The sequence below is a fragment of the Pezoporus occidentalis genome, unplaced genomic scaffold, assembly GCF_034315485.1.
Source record: "Pezoporus occidentalis ecotype Australia unplaced genomic scaffold, CSIRO_AGI_Poc_V1 ctg25, whole genome shotgun sequence".
NCBI classification, from domain to species: Eukaryota; Metazoa; Chordata; class Aves; order Psittaciformes; family Psittacidae; genus Pezoporus; species Pezoporus occidentalis.
This window is the reverse complement of record NW_026914394.1, coordinates 703,225-722,630: the sequence shown is the minus strand read 5'-3', so window position 1 is coordinate 722,630 and position 19,406 is coordinate 703,225. Positions and strand designations below refer to the sequence as shown.

Genomic DNA, 19,406 nt, shown 5'->3' with positions numbered 1-19,406 from the left:
TGGTGAGGATCTGGAATGGGCTGCCCAGAGAAATAGTAAATGCTCCATCCCTGACAGTGTTCAAGGCCAGGTTGCACAGGGCCTTGGGCGACGTGGTCTAGTGTACCTATGACAGGGGTTGAACTGCATGATCTTAAGGTCCTTTCAACCCAAACCATTCTGTGATTCTATGAAACAAGCAAACAAGAATGATTCCCGAAAGACATAGGATCAGAAGCCTACTCTATGAGATTCACTCTCCTTATCGTGTTCTTCCAATACAAAGATCTTTTTTCTTGTTAACTCTTCAGGAAACAACTCCAAGGCATGTTTGATTGGAACTAATGAATCTGAAGATTTAATGTTGTTTCAAGTTGTTCACTTCGTTGCCAAGTGCTCCCAGCTGCAGGAGCACATTAAAAAGCCTTTTGAAAAGAAAAAGTAAATATTTGCAACTATGTACATTATTACCCCTTCCTGAGGACCATTGAAATGTAGAATCATTTATTCCTAATGGAACTGCATTTAGAAGACAAAGTAATTTGTGATTAAATTATATCAGTTTGAATGGTTTTGGTCCTTATATGAAAATACAAATAACACCACAATGGTTTAAACAAGCAAAGTACTTGATCCTACTTCAGGATCCCCCTACTAAGACACAAAAGGGTAGTGTTACTCTTGAATTCAGCCTGTAAATGCCAGAAACCAAAAGAATTTCATCTAGTGAAGAAAGAGCAACAGAGCCTCTACTAAAGTCTGTATCAAACTTTACAGGAGCTGAAAGAAGCCACTATCAATATATCAAGACTCAAAACCCTACAACATGCTCACTAGTTACACTGAAAACAAAACCAGTCTGAACAAAGACACTGCACATTAAAGGCCACATCACTACTTTGCCACTGGTATTCCAGCATGACTATTTCAAACATAAGAATGTTGTATAGAGCAAAGAAGCAAACTCCTGGCCAGGCAAAAAAAAAAAAAAAAAAAAAAATCAACAACTCTAAAATTCATCACCTGTACATTAGAATCCTGTCTGCTGTAAGGATTAAAAGAATTATGACCCAAAAAGATGTGATTTGTAATTAATTTTGGTGTTATAAGACACCAATAACACCTTCTCTTTGAATTTTTTCTTCCATGAAACTCAAAAGATACACCAAGCACGTGATGTGTCCCAACACTACTTAGTATTACTGCAAGTTCTCTTTACATCCTATGTAATTCAAATGCCATTTATCTTCTATATTCTTACAAGATCTTAAGAACGTATGTTTAAATTTACTAAAGACCATAATCCACAGTATCAACATAACCAAAACTTCTCATTTGCCAGTTTCTTACAGATTTATTCAGATACTTATTACACAAAAACCCTGAATTTAACACCTTTCATTATAATTAAACTGTAAAAAAAGATGAGAACGGGAATTGCTTAAAGAATCAGGCAAGCAGCAGAAACACAGCTGTATCTTAAGCTGTGCAAGCAAAGGGACCCACGATTTCATATTGGCTATAAAAGGAGGAAAATTACCAGAACATTCTGCAGGGTACCTTGCAACACCGATACTACGGGTTTTTTATTTGAATGAGTGAGCTTTCAGATCTGCAACTGTATTTTTGTTCATATGACAAACATCATCTCACTGTCTCATCCACAGGGAAAGAGCAAACCATAAAATACCCACCTACTTACACATGTGTAAATTCTGGGTTTAAGTGTATAAACAAAGTCACAATCAAGTAATTTTCATTGGAAATGTAAACTGCCTCTGTTTTTCTAGGGGACAGATGCACAAGACCTAGCGACAGGTTAGTTGAAAGTTCAGACAATTTACAAACAGCTGCTTCATAGCAATAGGACCTGGAAGAGAGTTTCACCTAATTTCCTACATTACACACAGGAACCGCTGGGTCACATTTCAAAAACCGAGAGTTATCTGTGTTAGTTGATTCTCAATCCTATAAAGCATTTTCTACATTTAATGCACAAATCAAATACATTTAAAACTAAATGACTAGCTGAAAATACAGTCTGCAAGTGAATAATAATACGTTGTACTAAAATGTGCATGCTGTAGACAAGTGATTTATTTTACTAAGAGTGCAGACTTCTCAAATTTTAAAAGCACACTTGCCAAAGAAAAATGTTAAGAACCAATAAGTCTGAAGTAGTCTCAAGTAAAAATCTTTGCTGGTGCAGTATGAAATGTGGCCCTTAAAAAACTGTCCAAGACTAAGGGAGGTAGGTAGAGACAAATCCATGCCCAACTGTTCCAAAGCTTGCTTCAAATGAAGCTGTCTACAGATTAAAGAAGGCAACTCATGAACTGAACTTTGCTGGAGAACCACTCAGGTGAGTTAAAAGGGCTTTTCTAATCAACGACTAATTGCAGATGTGTAATACAATTTTAAGACTTGGTCTTAATTTATCAACAGTGCACATGGCCTGGAAAGAGAAGTACGAAACCAGAAAACACTACAGGAATCATTTTTACCACACTACTTTTTTGACCAAGATACTTCTACACATTGCAGTTATGTCCTGAATAGTAGTAATAGTGGAATCATCTGTAGATGGACAAATCAAAATTAACAAGTCACAGTGCTCTGCTAAGAGTTAGAGCACTATTTCATAGAGTCACAGAATTGTTTGCGCTGGAAAGGACCTTAAGATCATCCAGTTCCAACCCCCCTGCCATGGGCTGGGACACCTCACACTAGACCATGTAGCCCCAAGGCTCTGTCCAACCAGGCCTTGAACACTGCCAGGACGAGGAAAGACCAAGATACATTCTAATCGGATGTTATCATCACTGAGGAAGATTATTACTTGCAGTAGGAAAAAGGGGGGGGGGAATCAAATACTTTCTTTTTGTTTGTTTTGTTCCAAGCCTTTGGCATCAATACTTTTGTCTCCATAAACCATCTGAAGTCTTCTCACTTCCTACCACAAATGAGATAAGCACATCAACGCACAGCAAAAATAAGAAGCACTTATGGGAAGTTTTCCTGAGAACAAATTTTCTCCCAAACTCAACAGCAGATCTGCACATACGGAATGGGGAAAAAAATATCATTTGATTATAAGACTGTAAATAAAACTACCAATATGCTTTAGATATAAACAGTATGAAGTTAACCTTTAGAAACACACAAGCAGTTAATCCTTAGTTTTTTTTGACAGAAATCACATAAAATGGCAGCCAGAAATAAACTAATTCACATTTCTTATTGATGTCTGTACAAAGAAATGAAGTCTCTCTGGCACAAAAGATTCTCCTCATCAAGCAATGTAATACAGTTTCATCCCAAAGAAACAACAGCCAAAATTGTTTCAAGGACAAGGCATGTATTTCTTCCCTTATGCTTAAGAACAAAAACAATGCCCAACTGTTAGGTTTATGAACAGCATCAGGCTTCAAGCTCAAACGAAAGACTACAGTAAGCAGGCCCTCCTGCTAAACTGACACAACGATGCTGTGAACAGATTCTCCTCTGCACTAAAAGCAAAGATCAATGTAAAGGGCAAGGAACATACACGCAACTACGTGAATGCATAATTTCACGTTCAGGGTCACGTATTTTTGCAGTCTTTACACTGCACAGGTCCAATTTAAGTCATTTAATAAATTAGAAAGACGTATTTGCTACTAATATGCCACTGCATCCATCTATGGCTAAATGTTTAAACATCTCAACTGTATAAACTTTACAACCCATTTGTAACTTTGCTTCTAAAACAGTGACTATAATTTATTTATTTGTACTTCCTGATCTTCTCATGCTGCCTGGAACACCTAATATCAGTCCTGCCCACTTTATTTCCTTTTAAAGGTCTTTTCAAGAGCTCCATATTAAAAATTGATCTGTATGACGATAATGAAATGTTTTTAAATGCACTAAATATTAGCATCATTTTAGTGACTAATCAACCTGTTTTAATTATTAAGCATTCAGTTTTTGAAAGGACGTTTCCTTGCTCTGGGGCCTTGCAATAGATTCTTTAAAATAAAAGCGGGGTCCCACTCCATTTCAAATGAAACGAACCATACTCATAAGAGCAGCTGCTGCTACCCCTCAGCTAGTCCTCAGTACACAGAGGGCATGGAACTATCAGGAGATTAACACAACAAGAAAATAAAGCAAAACAGTAATTATTTCACTGCCTATCAGTGCCTTTTTTTCCCTAAGTAGTTCCAAAAGTCTCCAAGAGTTCAACATTTTGCTTGCACCAGTGAGGCTGGATTCTTCAGATCTTGTAGAAGCTCTGAAAGCCACTTAAGGATGAAGATAACTAAGCAGTTGTGCTGGTTTGTATCCTTGCTTTGTAATGGCCAAGTGAGAGTGCAGAGAAACACAGTGAGATGATTATAAGCTGTATGCTTTTCCACACAGAAAGAAGTAAGCCCCAAATTTAATCCCTGGAAATCAATGTGCACAGGGAGACAGCCTTCTGGAAACAGGAAACCAGGCTTACACAATTTATAGAGAACTCAGGTGCGTTTATGCCCTCCTTCTGCATGTGTGTATGACTTCCAGTGTCACAAAAAAAAAAGCCTAAGCAGCGGTAATAAGTTCCAGTTATTATACATAGTACCAGGAAGGCATATTAGAAAATTACCTTTTCTTTTTTATTAAGCATTCTTACTGAGCTCAAAGCATGACAGCTGTGTGTTTGAAGGATAAAAGAACAACATGCTCAAGTATCAATTAATCACTCTTACAAGTACTATACTTCATAAAAATCTTCAAGCTTCCAGAAAGGCAGCTACATTTTCACAAGTTTTCATCCCACAGACAGCACTGAATTCCCCTCGCTCCTTAGTGCACATACTTTTTTGCACCTAGTTTTTGTTTGCTTGGATTAAGAAAAGACATCAAAGTGTCTCAAGTTGAGGTCCAACCAACACACATAATTTGGTCTTTAGTAAAACTGTTTCCTGTATACTGCAGGCCAGCATTGTTTATCATTGTCACCATTCTGTACTTTCTCTTCTATCATGAAAGAAAAACTGCTCTGTGAACTCCACCATCAAATCCAATAGGGAAAAATCAACAGGGATGGCAGGACCTACAAATATTTAAATTTTCTTTTAATCCTGATGTGGTAGCAGCTAATGGATGGAAGTGACAAATGCACAGAGTGTATATTGAGCTAATTTCCTTGAAACAGCGCACAGTAACTGCAAAAAGTTCAAACTAGAAGAATTTAGCCTCATATAAGCAACCATTTTAAGTGTTACTGGAAATCTATCTTGAATGAATTGTGGAACGTTTGAACATGTGTACACAATGGAAGCAGCACTCCACAAGTGCACTGAATTCAGCTTATTGTAACTGTTAATGTAATTATTTTTATTATTAGCAGAATTAGCTGAGATGCCAAACAAGTTTCAGAAATGCCAGCATCACACAGTAAAAAATTACCCAAGTGTCATTCAATTAAGTAACTTATTTGGGCTTTGTCCTAATGAAAGTGTTTATGGTGGATTACTTGTCACACTGCAGTAAAATACATTAGAGAAAATCTTCATCTATAGACAGTTCATGAAGATACATGTGGACTAAAACCAAATCAGAAAATACACTTCAAAGATTCTTGAACTCCCCATAGTCCAGCCCTTGCAGTGCTGTCTGCTTCTGGAAATTTAAACAGGTCCACGGACTGTTTTAAAGCACTGTTCTGCTTTTACACTCATGAAAATCCAGATGAACTAAAAGGTTTTCAGAAGTATATTATTATTGTTATTTACGACGTGTATAACAAAAAGTAACAATATTTACAACATAGTTTTAATATCAAAGGTGTGATTTTTGCTGGAAAGAAGCAGACTATCATCCTATTTTGCATGTAAATAATGGACCTCCATTAATGCTGGAGCAATTCCAAAGACTGGCAAGCTACACAGATTTTTTTATTATTGCTGGGTTTTCAGTCCTGAATCCTCTTCCCTCACTGCACTGTAGTGTGTATTTGTAACAGAACATTTGACAATAATTTCTGACAGATTACTAGTTTTAGGGTTCATGGGACCTCAGCTGGAAGTTAGACAGTACGATACCACAAAAAAAACACAGCTTAGAGGAAGAGCGAGTACGAAAATCTTCAAAGCAGGTTTAAAAAATAATGACAGAGCTACTTCACTACAAAGCAAACAAGGCCTTCAGATCTTTCTACTAGAATGGGATATCACAAAGCATCAACTTCCTACAGCCAAGAGTGGTGTCTATCAAGACATCAAACGTGTGCATTTTCCTCACTTGAAAGATTTTTCTACTTCCTTGCAAAAAAGCAGAAGTTTTTGCTAGTGACCATGCACTCAGCTTCTTCCTCCAAAGAGCAGCATTTTCACCAGACTTCAAATAGTACTACATCACTACAAAAAGACACTAACCACAGCACGTCATTATTTGATATGGAAATAAAACTGTTAAGACACTACATGACCTGTCCATTTAGCTACTGAGATTCTTGAGGAACAAGATCTTCTTCATGGATGATAAAGCGTTTTGGTTTCGTCTCACTTCTGTTCTTCACTGCTTCCTTAGCTTCAGCTACTCAGGTTCCATGAATAAGAATTAAATAACAGGGAAAAATAAGATCTGTTATTTGAAATAAATGCTTATCACTGTATCTATAATAATCCACTGCATTTCTTATAAGCATCAAAGCTATGTTAGCTTTTAAAGAGCACAAACAGCAGCTCAGGCAATAAAAATAACCTACCAGATAAAGAACTGCTTTTTCTAGAGACTGTAAGAACTACCTTGACAGGCAGGACAACATTCACATTCTTTGTGCTGCAAGAAGGCACATGAGTTTGCTCTAGAAGTCAGTCAACTTCTAGGCACAAAGTCAGTAACGCATACCCATTCTTCCAACACAATACACTGATACTACTTGGTTTCCCAAAGCACACAGTCAGGAATGGATCTAAAGTCCATTTGAGTGTTTTGTAGATACCTAATCCTAGCCTTGGACAGCACCCCACTGTTATCCTCAAGTGCTCTGTAACAAACACTAAGCAGCGGCAGCTTTTCCCTTCAAGCAAATAACTGATTATGATTATAAAGACCTATAGTCCCACACCAAATCCAGCCACTTCTGACAGAAGACTCTTGGCTCCTTCACTTTTATACTCCTTCTGGACACATAATACAGTGCATTGCTAAACTCAGATGCAATTCATCTGCAATATGAAAACCTGTATGTTCATAATCTCTCAACTGCCTGCTTAGCTATAGTAATGTGCAGGATATGAAATTAATGTGGCCAATACACAATATTTGCTCTTACTCTTCACTTGTGACAGGAAACGGACATTTCAACAGGCAAGCTGAATCATCTGAACTGCTGATGCAATGCCTACCTATAAATGATTTACATAAATGGATTTAAACAAATTAGGTGTGTCCACTAATACACAAGTTTGAGGGAAGTGATGCTTTTATATCAGGCCAGAGAAGTGCTATATGCCCTTTGGTGCTATTTTCCTATTGCTTAACAAGCCCATGGCAGAACTGGCCACTTTATGTGCCTTTTGTCTGCTTCTAGATGAATCTCAGTGGCTCAATTCTGCTATTATCTAACAAGCACATTGCAGAATTGATCACTTTACTCCATTCCCCTTTCCCTGCATTTAGATGACTCTCTCTTCTTTAATCACTTCCTCCCCCTGCTAAATGTTAGTAAGAACAAGGAACTCAGAACAACACATTGCCAGCAGCTGCCATTGCTGCCTGACCAAAATACAGAAAGGCAAAACTATGGTTAATGAAGAAGTCAGGCAGGAGTAGCTCTGGCATCAACACAAATCAGTTTATAAAAAGGAACAAAACATACCTACAAGACACAGAGAGTTTTGTTCTTTCTGGCTTCTATTCTTGCCTCCTCAGGAAAAGGACAGAGGGGAAAACAGAGAGAACCCTACATGAACCCTACAGGGAACTGCTTCTCCTTCCACAGCTATGCTCTGGCTTCTTCACTACCTTTATGTCTCCACAAAGAAGGGGATAAACTTCAGAAACTCTGAGAATGAGCAAGAATGACTGGTTCACCATGTTAGAAGCTATACAGCCTAGAACTTGGCAACTTGTATTAAAAAGATACAATTAAAAGAAAATGAAACCACACACTTATCTGTCGTGTTCTCCCTATAATGAGAAAAAGAGCTAAACAGCAACAAAGAAAGGGAAATGGGAAAAGAAAGACTGAGGCCTACAAACAGCAGCTGAGCTTTTAATGATGTCACATCCACAGCTCACAATTTAAGAGTCTTTACCAGTGAGCTCCTTTCTTTAGCTCCCTTGATGAAACAGGCACAGCTCAGAATTCCCCTAAAAACAGCCCTAAACAGCAAAATACCCCAAAACAGGCAGCTAGAAGTATTTATGTAAACAGATGGATACAGATCTTCTAAAATTCAGCAGAACTCCATCCCTCCTTTGATAGGAAGGGGCAACGATACTCACAGAACACATTTGGCTATGTTTAATCTGTATTTGCTTTTATGGAACCTGCAATGTGAATATTAAAAACTACAGTTTACTGCAAACACAATCTGCATTGCTAGTGATATATCCACCTGATTCTGATCATTCCCGTGAATGTTGGAAATCAACTTCCATCTTCTTCAGATTAAGTTTCATCCCAGCTTGTAAATTTTGATGTGAAAGGAGAAGAAACAGCTTCAAGTACTGCGAGCTGTTAAGCATAGGGTGCATGGATGGAGGAGCAGAAAAGAAGCTGCAACAGAGCTTTGATCAGCAGCCTGGGAGACACAACTGTAGAGAAAGCTCAGAAGCAAAGTGCCAACTGAACTCAAAAAGCTTGCTTCTTCACCTTTCAAAAGCGAAGGCTCATAGTAGAAATACCTAAAGAACACCAACTGTCATGCAGTCTAAGTACAGGATTCATCACAATAGAGGTACTGCATTTAATAGTACTGGGGGCACCTAGAGGGAAAAGGAAAAAAAGGAAAAAACACTTATATTTGAAGCACAGAAGTTCTGACTAGGCAAAAAAGACCTCCTCAATTTCCAGGCTTGCCACGCAGCAAAGGAAGCATCGGAACAGCTTCTTTGCAGCTGTGAAGGCAAAATAAATCTGACCAGCACTCTGGGCTTTGGCCAGTTTCTCCCTGCTGGTCACTGACTGCTCTCCAAAAAAGTGAGCAGGGTGACAAATCAGTGGAAAATATTCTTTGCCATTCCTTTAAAAAAGTAGAAATAAATCAAAATATAAAGACAACATGAAAGGGAAGATAAGCTTCCTAACCTGTCTTTTCTAAGTTATAGACTTGGACCAATTTTCACAATGTCCTGAACATCGGGAGTAGAAATATCCACATAGGCATAATGTTACAAAACCTTCTCATCCGACACACCCAGCTGTGGTAATGCAATCCCGAAACTGGAAAAGGACAAGTATCACACAGTAGTGAGAAGTAACCTTGCCTGTGACCACACTACTACAGGCTGCTGCCACAGTATTACCTATTTCTGGTACACACAGTCCAAGAACAACCGGGGGAAGCACAAAGCACTAGAAGCAAAAGAACTCAGTGTCTCCCAATTGAAGCTATATTTTACACTTTGCATACTTGCACATGGAAAAGATATCAGATAGTAGAGAATTTTTACTGCCTGTGCTAGCATAGGCATATTCCACAGCTGAAAGTTGGACATTAGACAAAACAAGCTTTGAAATAAGATGTGGTTTAGTTTCCTAACTGCAGGAATAATTAAACATTGGCAGAGCTTTCCAGAAGAGGTGACAGACACACCATGATCTAAGGCTAAGATAAGATCAATTTCTAAGAGAGATGTTTTAATCTTTCAGGAAAGCTCTGAAGCCTGCAAACATGGGGAAATCACACTGGATGATCACAGCAATGCATTTGGCTTTGGTACATACAGATCCGCAAAGTTTCAAAGACACCCACAGAGAAAGGAATACTTTTGCTACTCTCAGAAAGTCTGTGTAGCACTACAGTTCCAAATGACTGCAATAGTTAAATCATAGTCATAGAATGGTTTGGGTTGGAAGGGACCTTAAAGCTCATTCAGTTCCAACCCCCCCTGCCATGGGCAGGGACACCTTCCATTAAACCAGGTTGCTCCAAGCCCCATCCAACCTGGCCTTGAACACTGCCAGGGATGGGGCAGCCACAGCTTCCCTGGGCAACCTGTGCCACGTCCTCACCTCCCTCACAGTATGGAACTTCTTCCTAATGTCTAATGATATTCTATGATTCTATGACTTGATTGTCAACCACTCACTTTGTTCAAAGCTCAGGAAATACTTGCTATCCAATACAGAAATGACAGAATGTACTGTCTAGGAAACACACAAGATCTTCAGGTACACCACAATTTACAGCTGGAGATAGCCTACTGCACTGCCTGCCCTACAGAAAGGACTCCCCCAACAGAAAACTGACCTGGACTAAAGAAGGTTTTGTCTTTCTGTATATTACATATGCAGTTCGTCTGTTGGCATCAGCTGAACGTTTCCTATACAACAAACATACAAGCAGCAGGGGAGCCTCCGGGTTTAGCAGCATTTCAGTTCAACTCTTTGTCAGCAGCAGCCAAGTTCAACTTTATCCAAGACAAAAGGTCCATCTAACCCAAAATCCCACCTCTACAACCTGCAGTACTTCTTCCAGCTGCTTAAACTGCTTGTTGAGATTCTGCTGTTGCTGCTTCTTCATTCTACTGTTGCTGCCTTCATCTGTTTATCATCCCACAGCATCACAAAGTCATGGAATCTACTCAAATTTTCTTCTGGTCCTGACCATCCAGGGAAGGATGTAGCACCTTCCTCCTAGCAAGAGGAGGGAAGCTTGACAGAAGTGAGGGTAAAATACTAACAAGCATGGAGTCTGCTGTCTACCCTCTACATACCAACATGGTCTTGTACACTTCCATCATAACCACACCTTAAGTTATAGCTTCTAGACACTGAAGAATCCTTACTATGAGAACTCTGACCTTTGACTTTGGGGAAAATGCCAATAAAGGCACCTCTGACAAATACCGGCTATGACCCATGGGAGAGCTTTCACAATAAATATTACAGTGTCTCAAGCTAATTACATAAGTATGATATGGAAACGATCTAATGCTTAGAATACGCCTTTGGATGAGGGCGGCTGTCATTCATAAGCAACAATAGCTTTCGCCTCAACTTTCCTTTTTTTTTTCTTCAATGCAGTCAGCAAACACACGATGATTAAGCTGACACTATGAAAATCCAAGTGGGCTGTGTTTGACAAAGTTGCCCTCGCTCAATGAAACTGAACTGTAACAGGATAAGAAGGACAATTCATCTAAGAGTTAATGACTGATTAACATAGAAAATAAGAACTTGGAACAATTGGCCTTTTTCCCAGAGAAGAAGGATCAGCAGTGGAGTCCCACAAGGATCTGTTCTAGGATCAGCACCTCCCGCATTTTAAAGGAAAATCTGGCAAAGAAGCTTAACAGTTAGATGACAGTTTGCTGACAATGCTTAAAGTTATTCAAGGTTGCAAAACTGATGGCCAAAGATCTGAAGATGACCTTAATAATACTGTTTAAGTGGGCTGTAAAACAGCAGATAAGATCAAACGTAGATAAATGCAAAGTGATGAATACTGTAAAAAAATATATATATACATATATATAAAAAAAATCTAAATTTATACACACAAATCCTGAACTAGCTATTACCACTTAAAACAGGGACTGTAGAGTTACAGCAGTTCCAGAGGTGCCAACTCAGCGCTTAAAGATCATCAAGAAAAAGCAGGCAGAAGCTTAAATAATAAAACCTAATAAGCTGTATAAGTTTACAGGGTGTCATATGCTGAAATGCTGTAGCCAGTCCTGGTTTATTGCTCCCCAGCCCTGTTCCTCCAATTCTTGCATCACTGTCACCAATCAAGAACACACCTGCAAAAGCTGCAAAGAAAACAGCTAGAACAATGAAAAGGATCCAGTCACTTCTGTCTAAAACGCCTCTGGAAAAGTCACAAGCCAGGGATGGCAAATAAAAGAAAGTTCTCAACCCATAAGCCACACAGCATAACATGGGTTTTCTTTCTCATTGCAACGTAAGAACATAAAAATGACTCCACTCGGTCACATTAGAGATCCCTCTAGCCCAGTATCCTGCCTCTCTGAGCTGCCAAAAGCAGATGCTATACAAGCATTAACAAACAAGTCATGAAACAAGCAGGTAGAAAGTTTAAAAACAAACAAGAAGTGTTTTTTCCACACAAAATGTGTTTAAGCCACAGGATGTTGTGGATGCTACAAACCTACATGGCTTCAAGTACCGATTGGACAAATGCACAGAAGAAAAACCCACTGGGGGCATTAAAAACAAATTTCACCTCTAGATCCGGAAACCTGTGAGCCACAAATTACTGGAGGCCAGGAGAGGTATTTCCTCAATATACACTGTGCTCTTCTCCAACAGCATCTGCTTTTGGCAGCTCAGAGAGGCAGGATACTGGGCTAGAGGGATCTCTAATGTGACCGAGTGGAGTCATTTTTATGTTCTTACGTCGTTCATAAAAAAAATGAAAACATTAATCATATGTACATCAGAACTGTAAGCACAGCATGTTAAAGGACCGGATTTTCAGAGGCCTAAAGGTCACTACAGTGATTAACTACTACAGTCACTGTTTGACAAGTACTTTTTCCAACATTAGAGTAGCTTAGTCTCCCCCAACCACAAACTCATGTAAATGTATGGCAAACAAACTGTGAAATCTGAATTTAATTCAGAACGGTTCCCTGCAGCTGTGCACACTGTTACACTGGCACAGCTGAGGACATTCTATGGGCTTGGAAACACCAAAGCTACTTAAATCAGAAGCGGCCCCAAAGGAAATATTTACCAAGCTACAAGCTGCATCAGTGGAAATGGAGTATCACACTGCCTTCTGCATCTCTGGAGGCCCTTTCCATCACATCCACACTACCAACCCCTGGTGTTTAAAGAAATAACGGATTATTGATCTTAAAAGACAGAAATGCTGCGAGTAGAGGGGTTCTCCTCTGAAGTTTAGGGACATCAAAGCTTTCTTCAGCTGCAAAACTCCTTGAAGACTCCATTGCACTGAGTACCTGACAGCACATAAGGACCTGTTCCTGCAAGTCATACCAGGCTTTAGTCAGAGCACCCAAGCTAAAAGCAGACTGGCAGAAGCCACCATTCAAAAGCCTCGTGCAGCTGAAAAACTGACATATCTCAATTTGAAGCCCTTCCCAATTTGTAATATTAATGCTGTGTTGGTGAAGCTTCCCAAGCTCAATACATCACATGGCATGTAGCATGTTCTGCACCCAATCTGTAGAAAGTTCAGTTCACAACTACCAAGAATGAAAAAAACTCTACTAATTTCCATGTCTTAAGGTCCTTTCCAACCCTAACTATTCTATGATCCTGTATCAATATCAAATAGAGTATGTCAGCACCCTGCTATTGTCTTTGATAGCTCTGCCAAACACTATCTTAATGGACAGCTGGGAAGAAACTAAGTCTTTTTGATTACTTTCTTTCCTGAATAAGGTTACCAGTGTTCTTTAATTGTTTCAGGAAGTGATGAGCACCCAAAGCAGCAGCTGGCTTAAGAAGGCACTAGAGAATAAAACAAAAAATTAAAAAATAGAGCTCGCTTTTTCCAGGACCCAGTGTGAGAAATCTGTATTCAAGAGATATCCACTGGTCACAGCTAAGGTACAAGTTTCCTATAATTGAAGGCAATGTAACGCAGCTTTTCTAGAAAAAACTAAGGAATCATAAACAGAAAAGAGTAAGCCTGTGCATCTGCAACCATGACGTGAACTTAAAGACACCTTTGTGACAAGAAACGCCAAAGAACCTATTTTTTCACCACCATGCTCCTAAAAATGCCAAAACAAAGCAATGAATTACTGCATCCTGGGAGTCTTCATACTTAGAATACTGACTCTTCTTCAGAAAAAGAAAGCATTAGTTATCATCTACATTTTTTAACTGCTGAATCTCATTCCACGTTTTTCTCTCTTGTAAAACCAGAAATATCAAAACACACTGAAACAGAAGTTTAGTATCTCTTGGGTCTCTCATCCCTGTAACCCTGAGCAGCAACCACATCTTTTCTTTGTGGGGGTGAGAGGCATTAGAGTGAACATACTGAACCTACACACTCTCACTTCGAACAATCCCAAGCATTTTCAAGTATCTGCAGAGGTCTGTTTCCTAAATAAAACATTTCCTGCATTAAGACCTAAAAAATGCTGGGAAATGTATGATAAGTAACATCGCTACCAGGAGTGACCTACAGAAGGTTACTAGCAAGAGGGATTCTGTAATTATTAACAGTGCCAAGCATGTATCACAAACTAGACTTCACCGCATTCGCTTCTCCATGTGCATTCAACGCCGGAGCCCTCACTCCACGCCACGCCGGCGGCACACTGACCCACCACCACCGCTCCACCTCCGACCACCAGACCCATCTTCTCCTGCGGGGAACATCTACCTGAGGAAGCGCATGTACCGCGAGCGGATGCTCGCAGCACGCCCCCTCAGCAGGCGCCGCCGCACGCAGCGCAGCCCCCCGCCGCTGGAGCCCCGGCGCTGCGGCAGCCGCAGCCCGGCTGGGCGCGGAGGGCGGCACCTCGAGGCGCCTCCGCCCGCCGCGGCCCGGCCACGCGGGGCGCGGGGCGCGCGTCTCCATGCCAACAGCCGCCACCGCCCCCCCCCCCCCGGGCCCCTGCCCCGGCTTTACCCTCTCCAGCGCCCCCGCGGCCCGGCTGTCCTCCGGCTCCTTCCTGCCGCCGCCCCCCAGCAGGGTGGCTCTCCGCTCCGCCGCGCTGGCGGACACCGCCCGAGCGGGCTCTCTCCGCGGTGGCGGCGGCGGCGCCGCCGCTTTGTCCCCCCGGGAGCGGCCCTTCCTCATCGCGGTGGCTTCTCCTCAGCAGCAGCAGCGGTGCTGGTGGTGGCGGCTGCGGCACGACTCGGGGCCCCGCGTCGCGGAGCCGGCCATGGCCAGCGGGACTCACGGAGAGCCGGGGCGGCACCGCCGCCGCCGCCGCCACCACCTGCGCGCGGGGCGGGGGGACATGCCCGCGCCGCCGGTCCCGCCGCCCGCCTGTCAGGGGAGCGCGGGCGCAGCGGCTGCCGCGGCACCGCCCCCCCCCTCCGCCCCCCACACAGAGACAGCACAGCCCGCCCGCCGCAGAGTATCGCGAGAGCGCCGGCCTCGCGGCGGGGAACGGGCGCGAGAGTTGGGAGGCGGGGAGGGCGAGACTCGTCACGAGGAGGCGGGCGGGAGGTGCGAGGAGGGAAAGGGCGCGGGGCACGCTGGGAGGGCAGTGGCCGCTGCTGAGGGGAGGTGGGCGGCCGCCCTGACAGACAGACAGGGGGAATAAATGGGGTGCAGGAACGGCACCGGTCCGGCAGCCTGGCTCGCGTAGGGCTGCCCGGGTGTGTGACGCCTCCCGTTTGCAGAGGTTTCCATGGTGGGAGAGGAGGAAAACGGGGCTGCTTCGTTGCAGTCGCAGAAGGAGGCTCAGGGGTGTAGGCTGAGGGCAGCCCTGTGTGCATCAGCATGCTCAGGTGTCCAGCAGCAGTTGTCCAGTTTAGTGACACAGCTTCCATGCCAATGAACTCTTGAATTGCCCCTGGAAGTGTTGAGCACAGACCCTTTCCTGAGGTGTCACCAAAAGTAGGCTGATTTTGGGAAAAAGCCACACATCTCTGCCAAGTGGCTCTCCAGCTCCTCCAACATGAGCCAGTGGGAATCAAGCCCCTGCTCCCACAGTGACTGGAGCACCTCATGGCATCCCGCAGCCTGGACACCGAATGGCAGGAAAACATCTACCAGAGGAACCATTGCATGCTACAGCCCACTTTGATGGAGCAGATGAGGATATAATTTAGCATTCCTGGTGAAAAAGACCGACAGAGATTCATTACCTCAAGGAGTAATCAGAGCATATATCATCATCTTGCGTTTCATCTAAGGAACTCACACCCTCTCGGCGTTTCTGTCTTTGCAGGTTATTTCCCGAGGGTGCGAGTTACCAGCTTCTGCATTCATTTTTCACAAAAGCAACTTCAAAGTTGTCCTGTTTCTCACTGTTACATAGTCGGGAGCCTTGCTACTGCCATGGAAAAGAAACGGTTCCTTCTCCCTTTTGAACAAGCTAAAAAGGCTCATACATCTTCAACAATTTGATTTTATACATTTTTTACTCATTTTTTACAAAGACAACAAAAATATGCTTTCAAACAATTTACTGATGTAGATGAGTGGGAGCATTTTTAAAGAATCATTAAGAATATTTTAAGTTCTTACTGAAAACCATTTCAGGATGCTGGATTAGTCACAGAGATCTTTTTCCATCATAACTGTGTATGATAGAGATGGACAACCATGTGGAATTTCCCAGCTGGGAATCCTGCCCTAACTAAATGTAAATAATGCAGATTTATGGAGTCTTGGCATCTGTGATAATGTGAGTCTATTAGGATGGCATGGCGCCTTGTCATAATTTGGCTGGATCTTTGCCCTGTTGCAACACAGATGCCAATTAGTTATTTGTTGGTTATGGCCTGTGGGCCACCTTGCACTGGCTCACACCTGGTTGCTTCATGTGCCAAAAAGAAGAATTCGTGAATACAGGAAGAAAAGTCACAATGAGAATCTGAATAACACTACCTGCCCGACCTATTAAACACAGACAAACATAGTAAAACCAAATCTTTGGTTGCTAGTTTTCATTAGAATGGCAAATAACTGCCTTCTGGTTCAGCATTGCACTCAAAACACTTGAAAAATCTTTTTGGTCACTCTGAATCAGAAAGCTGTTTGGGGGTTACAGGACATTGCACTTGTGAAGATTGCATTTGGTTTGTTTTGGACTGTACCCTTCTCTGTTTGATCCCTATTTAGTCTTTGGGAGCTGAGATGGCTTTCCAGTATTTTAGAAAGAACAGTGAGTATTCATTTGAAGAAATAGGAAAAAGACTCCTAATTTTACTGATGTTCCCATATTTTTTTCCATTTAAACTCACCACTGAACATGACCTGAATCTGCAGAGCCATCTGAGTGACCTGATTTTGCTTTTCCATATGAGCTAGTTTTCTGAAGTTTTTCCAGCTTTAAAAATACTGACCAAACCATGAGAGACTTGGCAGGGAAAAGCAGTACAGATGAATGAGGCAGAGGATGGTATGATGCCACGCCTGTGCTCATGGTGCTTCTCTCCAGAAATATCCTGTCACATCCAAAAAAGACAGAAGAGTAATTAATAAAGGTTTATAAAGGGACTGATTCTTATGTTATCCAGACTAACTAACAGCAAAAGCAGCTCTACACATAGAGCCTCCATAGCTCACTGACTAATACTTAGTTAATTTTGTTTCTCTCTGCACTTCCAGATACTTCTTTTCCCTGGATTCCATCTTTGTTTTCTCCCTCATGGAGGTCTCGGCGTGCCCTTCTGCTTCAGTAGAAGCTGGAACAGTGCTATCCAGGAAGGGTTCCCTTCCATTCTTCTCTGTCTGGTTTAAAGAACACAGAGTCCAGTCCAGCTTATTCCATAATGTTTTCTGAAATGACAAATCCATCTGCAGCATTTTTATGAATGCTGAGCACACAGTTTAGGACTAATTCCTGGAGCTGGAATAGAAATCTACAGCTTGAAGCTGTGAGGTTAAAACCTCTTTATTCCAAACAGAATAGAAAATGCTAATAGTAGATGTTATTAGGATGCTGCTGAGCAAGAGAATGCCCTTTACAAAAGGAAATACTTAATCATTTGAATTCCTATTAAATTTGAACATTTGGCAAAACTGGTACAGCACAAAACCCAGCTGATCACCCATTTTCACTGTTTCCAAGGCAGAACTGCATCACTAATGCCACCAAACATGCCTTGTCACTTATCATTCTGCTCACACTATACACATAATCTTCACTCTCAGAATTTCTGCTCTGTGTGCGATGAAGGAAATGTTTTTTGTTGTTCTGCATGTTAAGCTGTCACACACCTTCTGTTGGTGACCCAGTTTTAATGGTATTCACAGAGAAGTTTTGGTCTTTACACTGGAATACTAATGTTTGGCAATTGGCAACATGCATCCAGCCCAGCAGGCGGCTCAGCGCTTTGGGATGTTGTACCATACCTGCACAGAATGTCAGTAATGACAAGTAATTACACAGGCTGCACGTCATCGCCGTGACTCCTGGCTGTTTCCCTAACTTCACCCCTCTGACAGCATTCTTTTTTCAAGATTCACCAAAAAAAACCTAATGTGATACAACTAAAGAATGCCAGTTGTGAGCAAAATAAAACTAGGAGTAAGTAAGCTAGTTACATGAACTGCAGACAGAATGACATTCGCTAGGAAAAGCTTTGACTGAGACTAATCAATTGCTCTTTATAGAATGATGCATCATTTTGTTCCACAGAAAGCAAGACACCAGTTCCAGCTCTGCCAGGCTATCCAAGCAAAGCAGGCTGCCCACACAGCTGAGAGCTGCAGCCACAGCGTGTTGCAGCTCATCACCACCACCCCTAACTCCAGGGAAATGGTAAGAAATACAGGCTTTTCCAAAAGAATACAGGCTAATTAGTAAGTCTGGGGCCTTGGCAAAATCTAGGCAAAATTTACTCATGATTTGGATCTAGTGAGGTCTGCTGTTCGAGAAGTTCTCCATTAGACATTTGCGTAGTTAGTAAAAATACTCATAGTTACATGAGGACTTTTTACAGGAAGGATATAAATGCTCATCTTTCATGGCACAAACTTATCATTGAATTAAGGAATATTAGGAAGGAATTTCTTACAGGCAGGTTATTCCGTGAAAGTATATTAGCATAATATTCCAGTGCATCTCCACTGGAAACTACTACTATTAATCAGTCTTAGGGACAGAATAAAGAAGTAAATGAACTGACAACCTAGTCCAGGATGGCAATTACTAGATCTAGATATAAGAAAAGCCCAGTCCTAACTGGATATGATTTGCTTTCCAATTGTTATTTCCCTTCTTTATATACCATGAAAGACATAAATCCTTGTATGTCAAAGTGACAACTTTGCAGTGCTGTAGCCTTGTTCTAGATACCATATTTACATGTGATAAAGGAGGTAGAAGATGTAAATATACAAATATGTAACAGGAGTTAAAAGTATGGCTGTGAGGTTTAGGGAGAGCTTAGTGCAATAGCTGAGTTAAGAGCACTTCTTAGCAACAGAAGCTCATCAAACACATTACAGCTTTAAAGAGACAGAAGGAGACCAGTGAATACACTGCTTACACTGTCAGCTTGGACTCAGTTGTACAGCAGTTGCCACAGTTGAGCTGATACCCCTAGGTGTTAACAGAGTACAAACTGCATCTGCATATAAAGTGTGTACCTC

General features: G+C 41.7%; 1 protein-coding gene across 10 annotated transcripts in view; it reads right to left on the bottom strand.

Moving 5' to 3' along the window:
- Positions 1–19,406, bottom strand: part of MAST2 (microtubule associated serine/threonine kinase 2) — a 214,996-nt gene that overhangs the window by 180,726 nt on the left and 14,864 nt on the right. For 5 of the 10 annotated variants that reach the window (XM_062622980.1, XM_062622990.1, XM_062622981.1 and 2 more), the window contains exon 1: positions 14,760–15,144. The exons of 1 other annotated variant lie outside the window; for it this stretch is intronic. In XM_062622980.1, the coding sequence (XP_062478964.1) occupies positions 14,760–14,930 (171 nt within the window). In that variant the 5' untranslated portion in view covers positions 14,931–15,144. Of the gene's footprint in view, positions 1–12,881; positions 12,972–14,510; positions 14,633–14,759; positions 15,145–19,406 lie in introns of those variants that run through there. 4 more of the 10 variants (XM_062622989.1, XM_062622991.1, XM_062622985.1 and 1 more) reach the window with 3 other exon arrangements.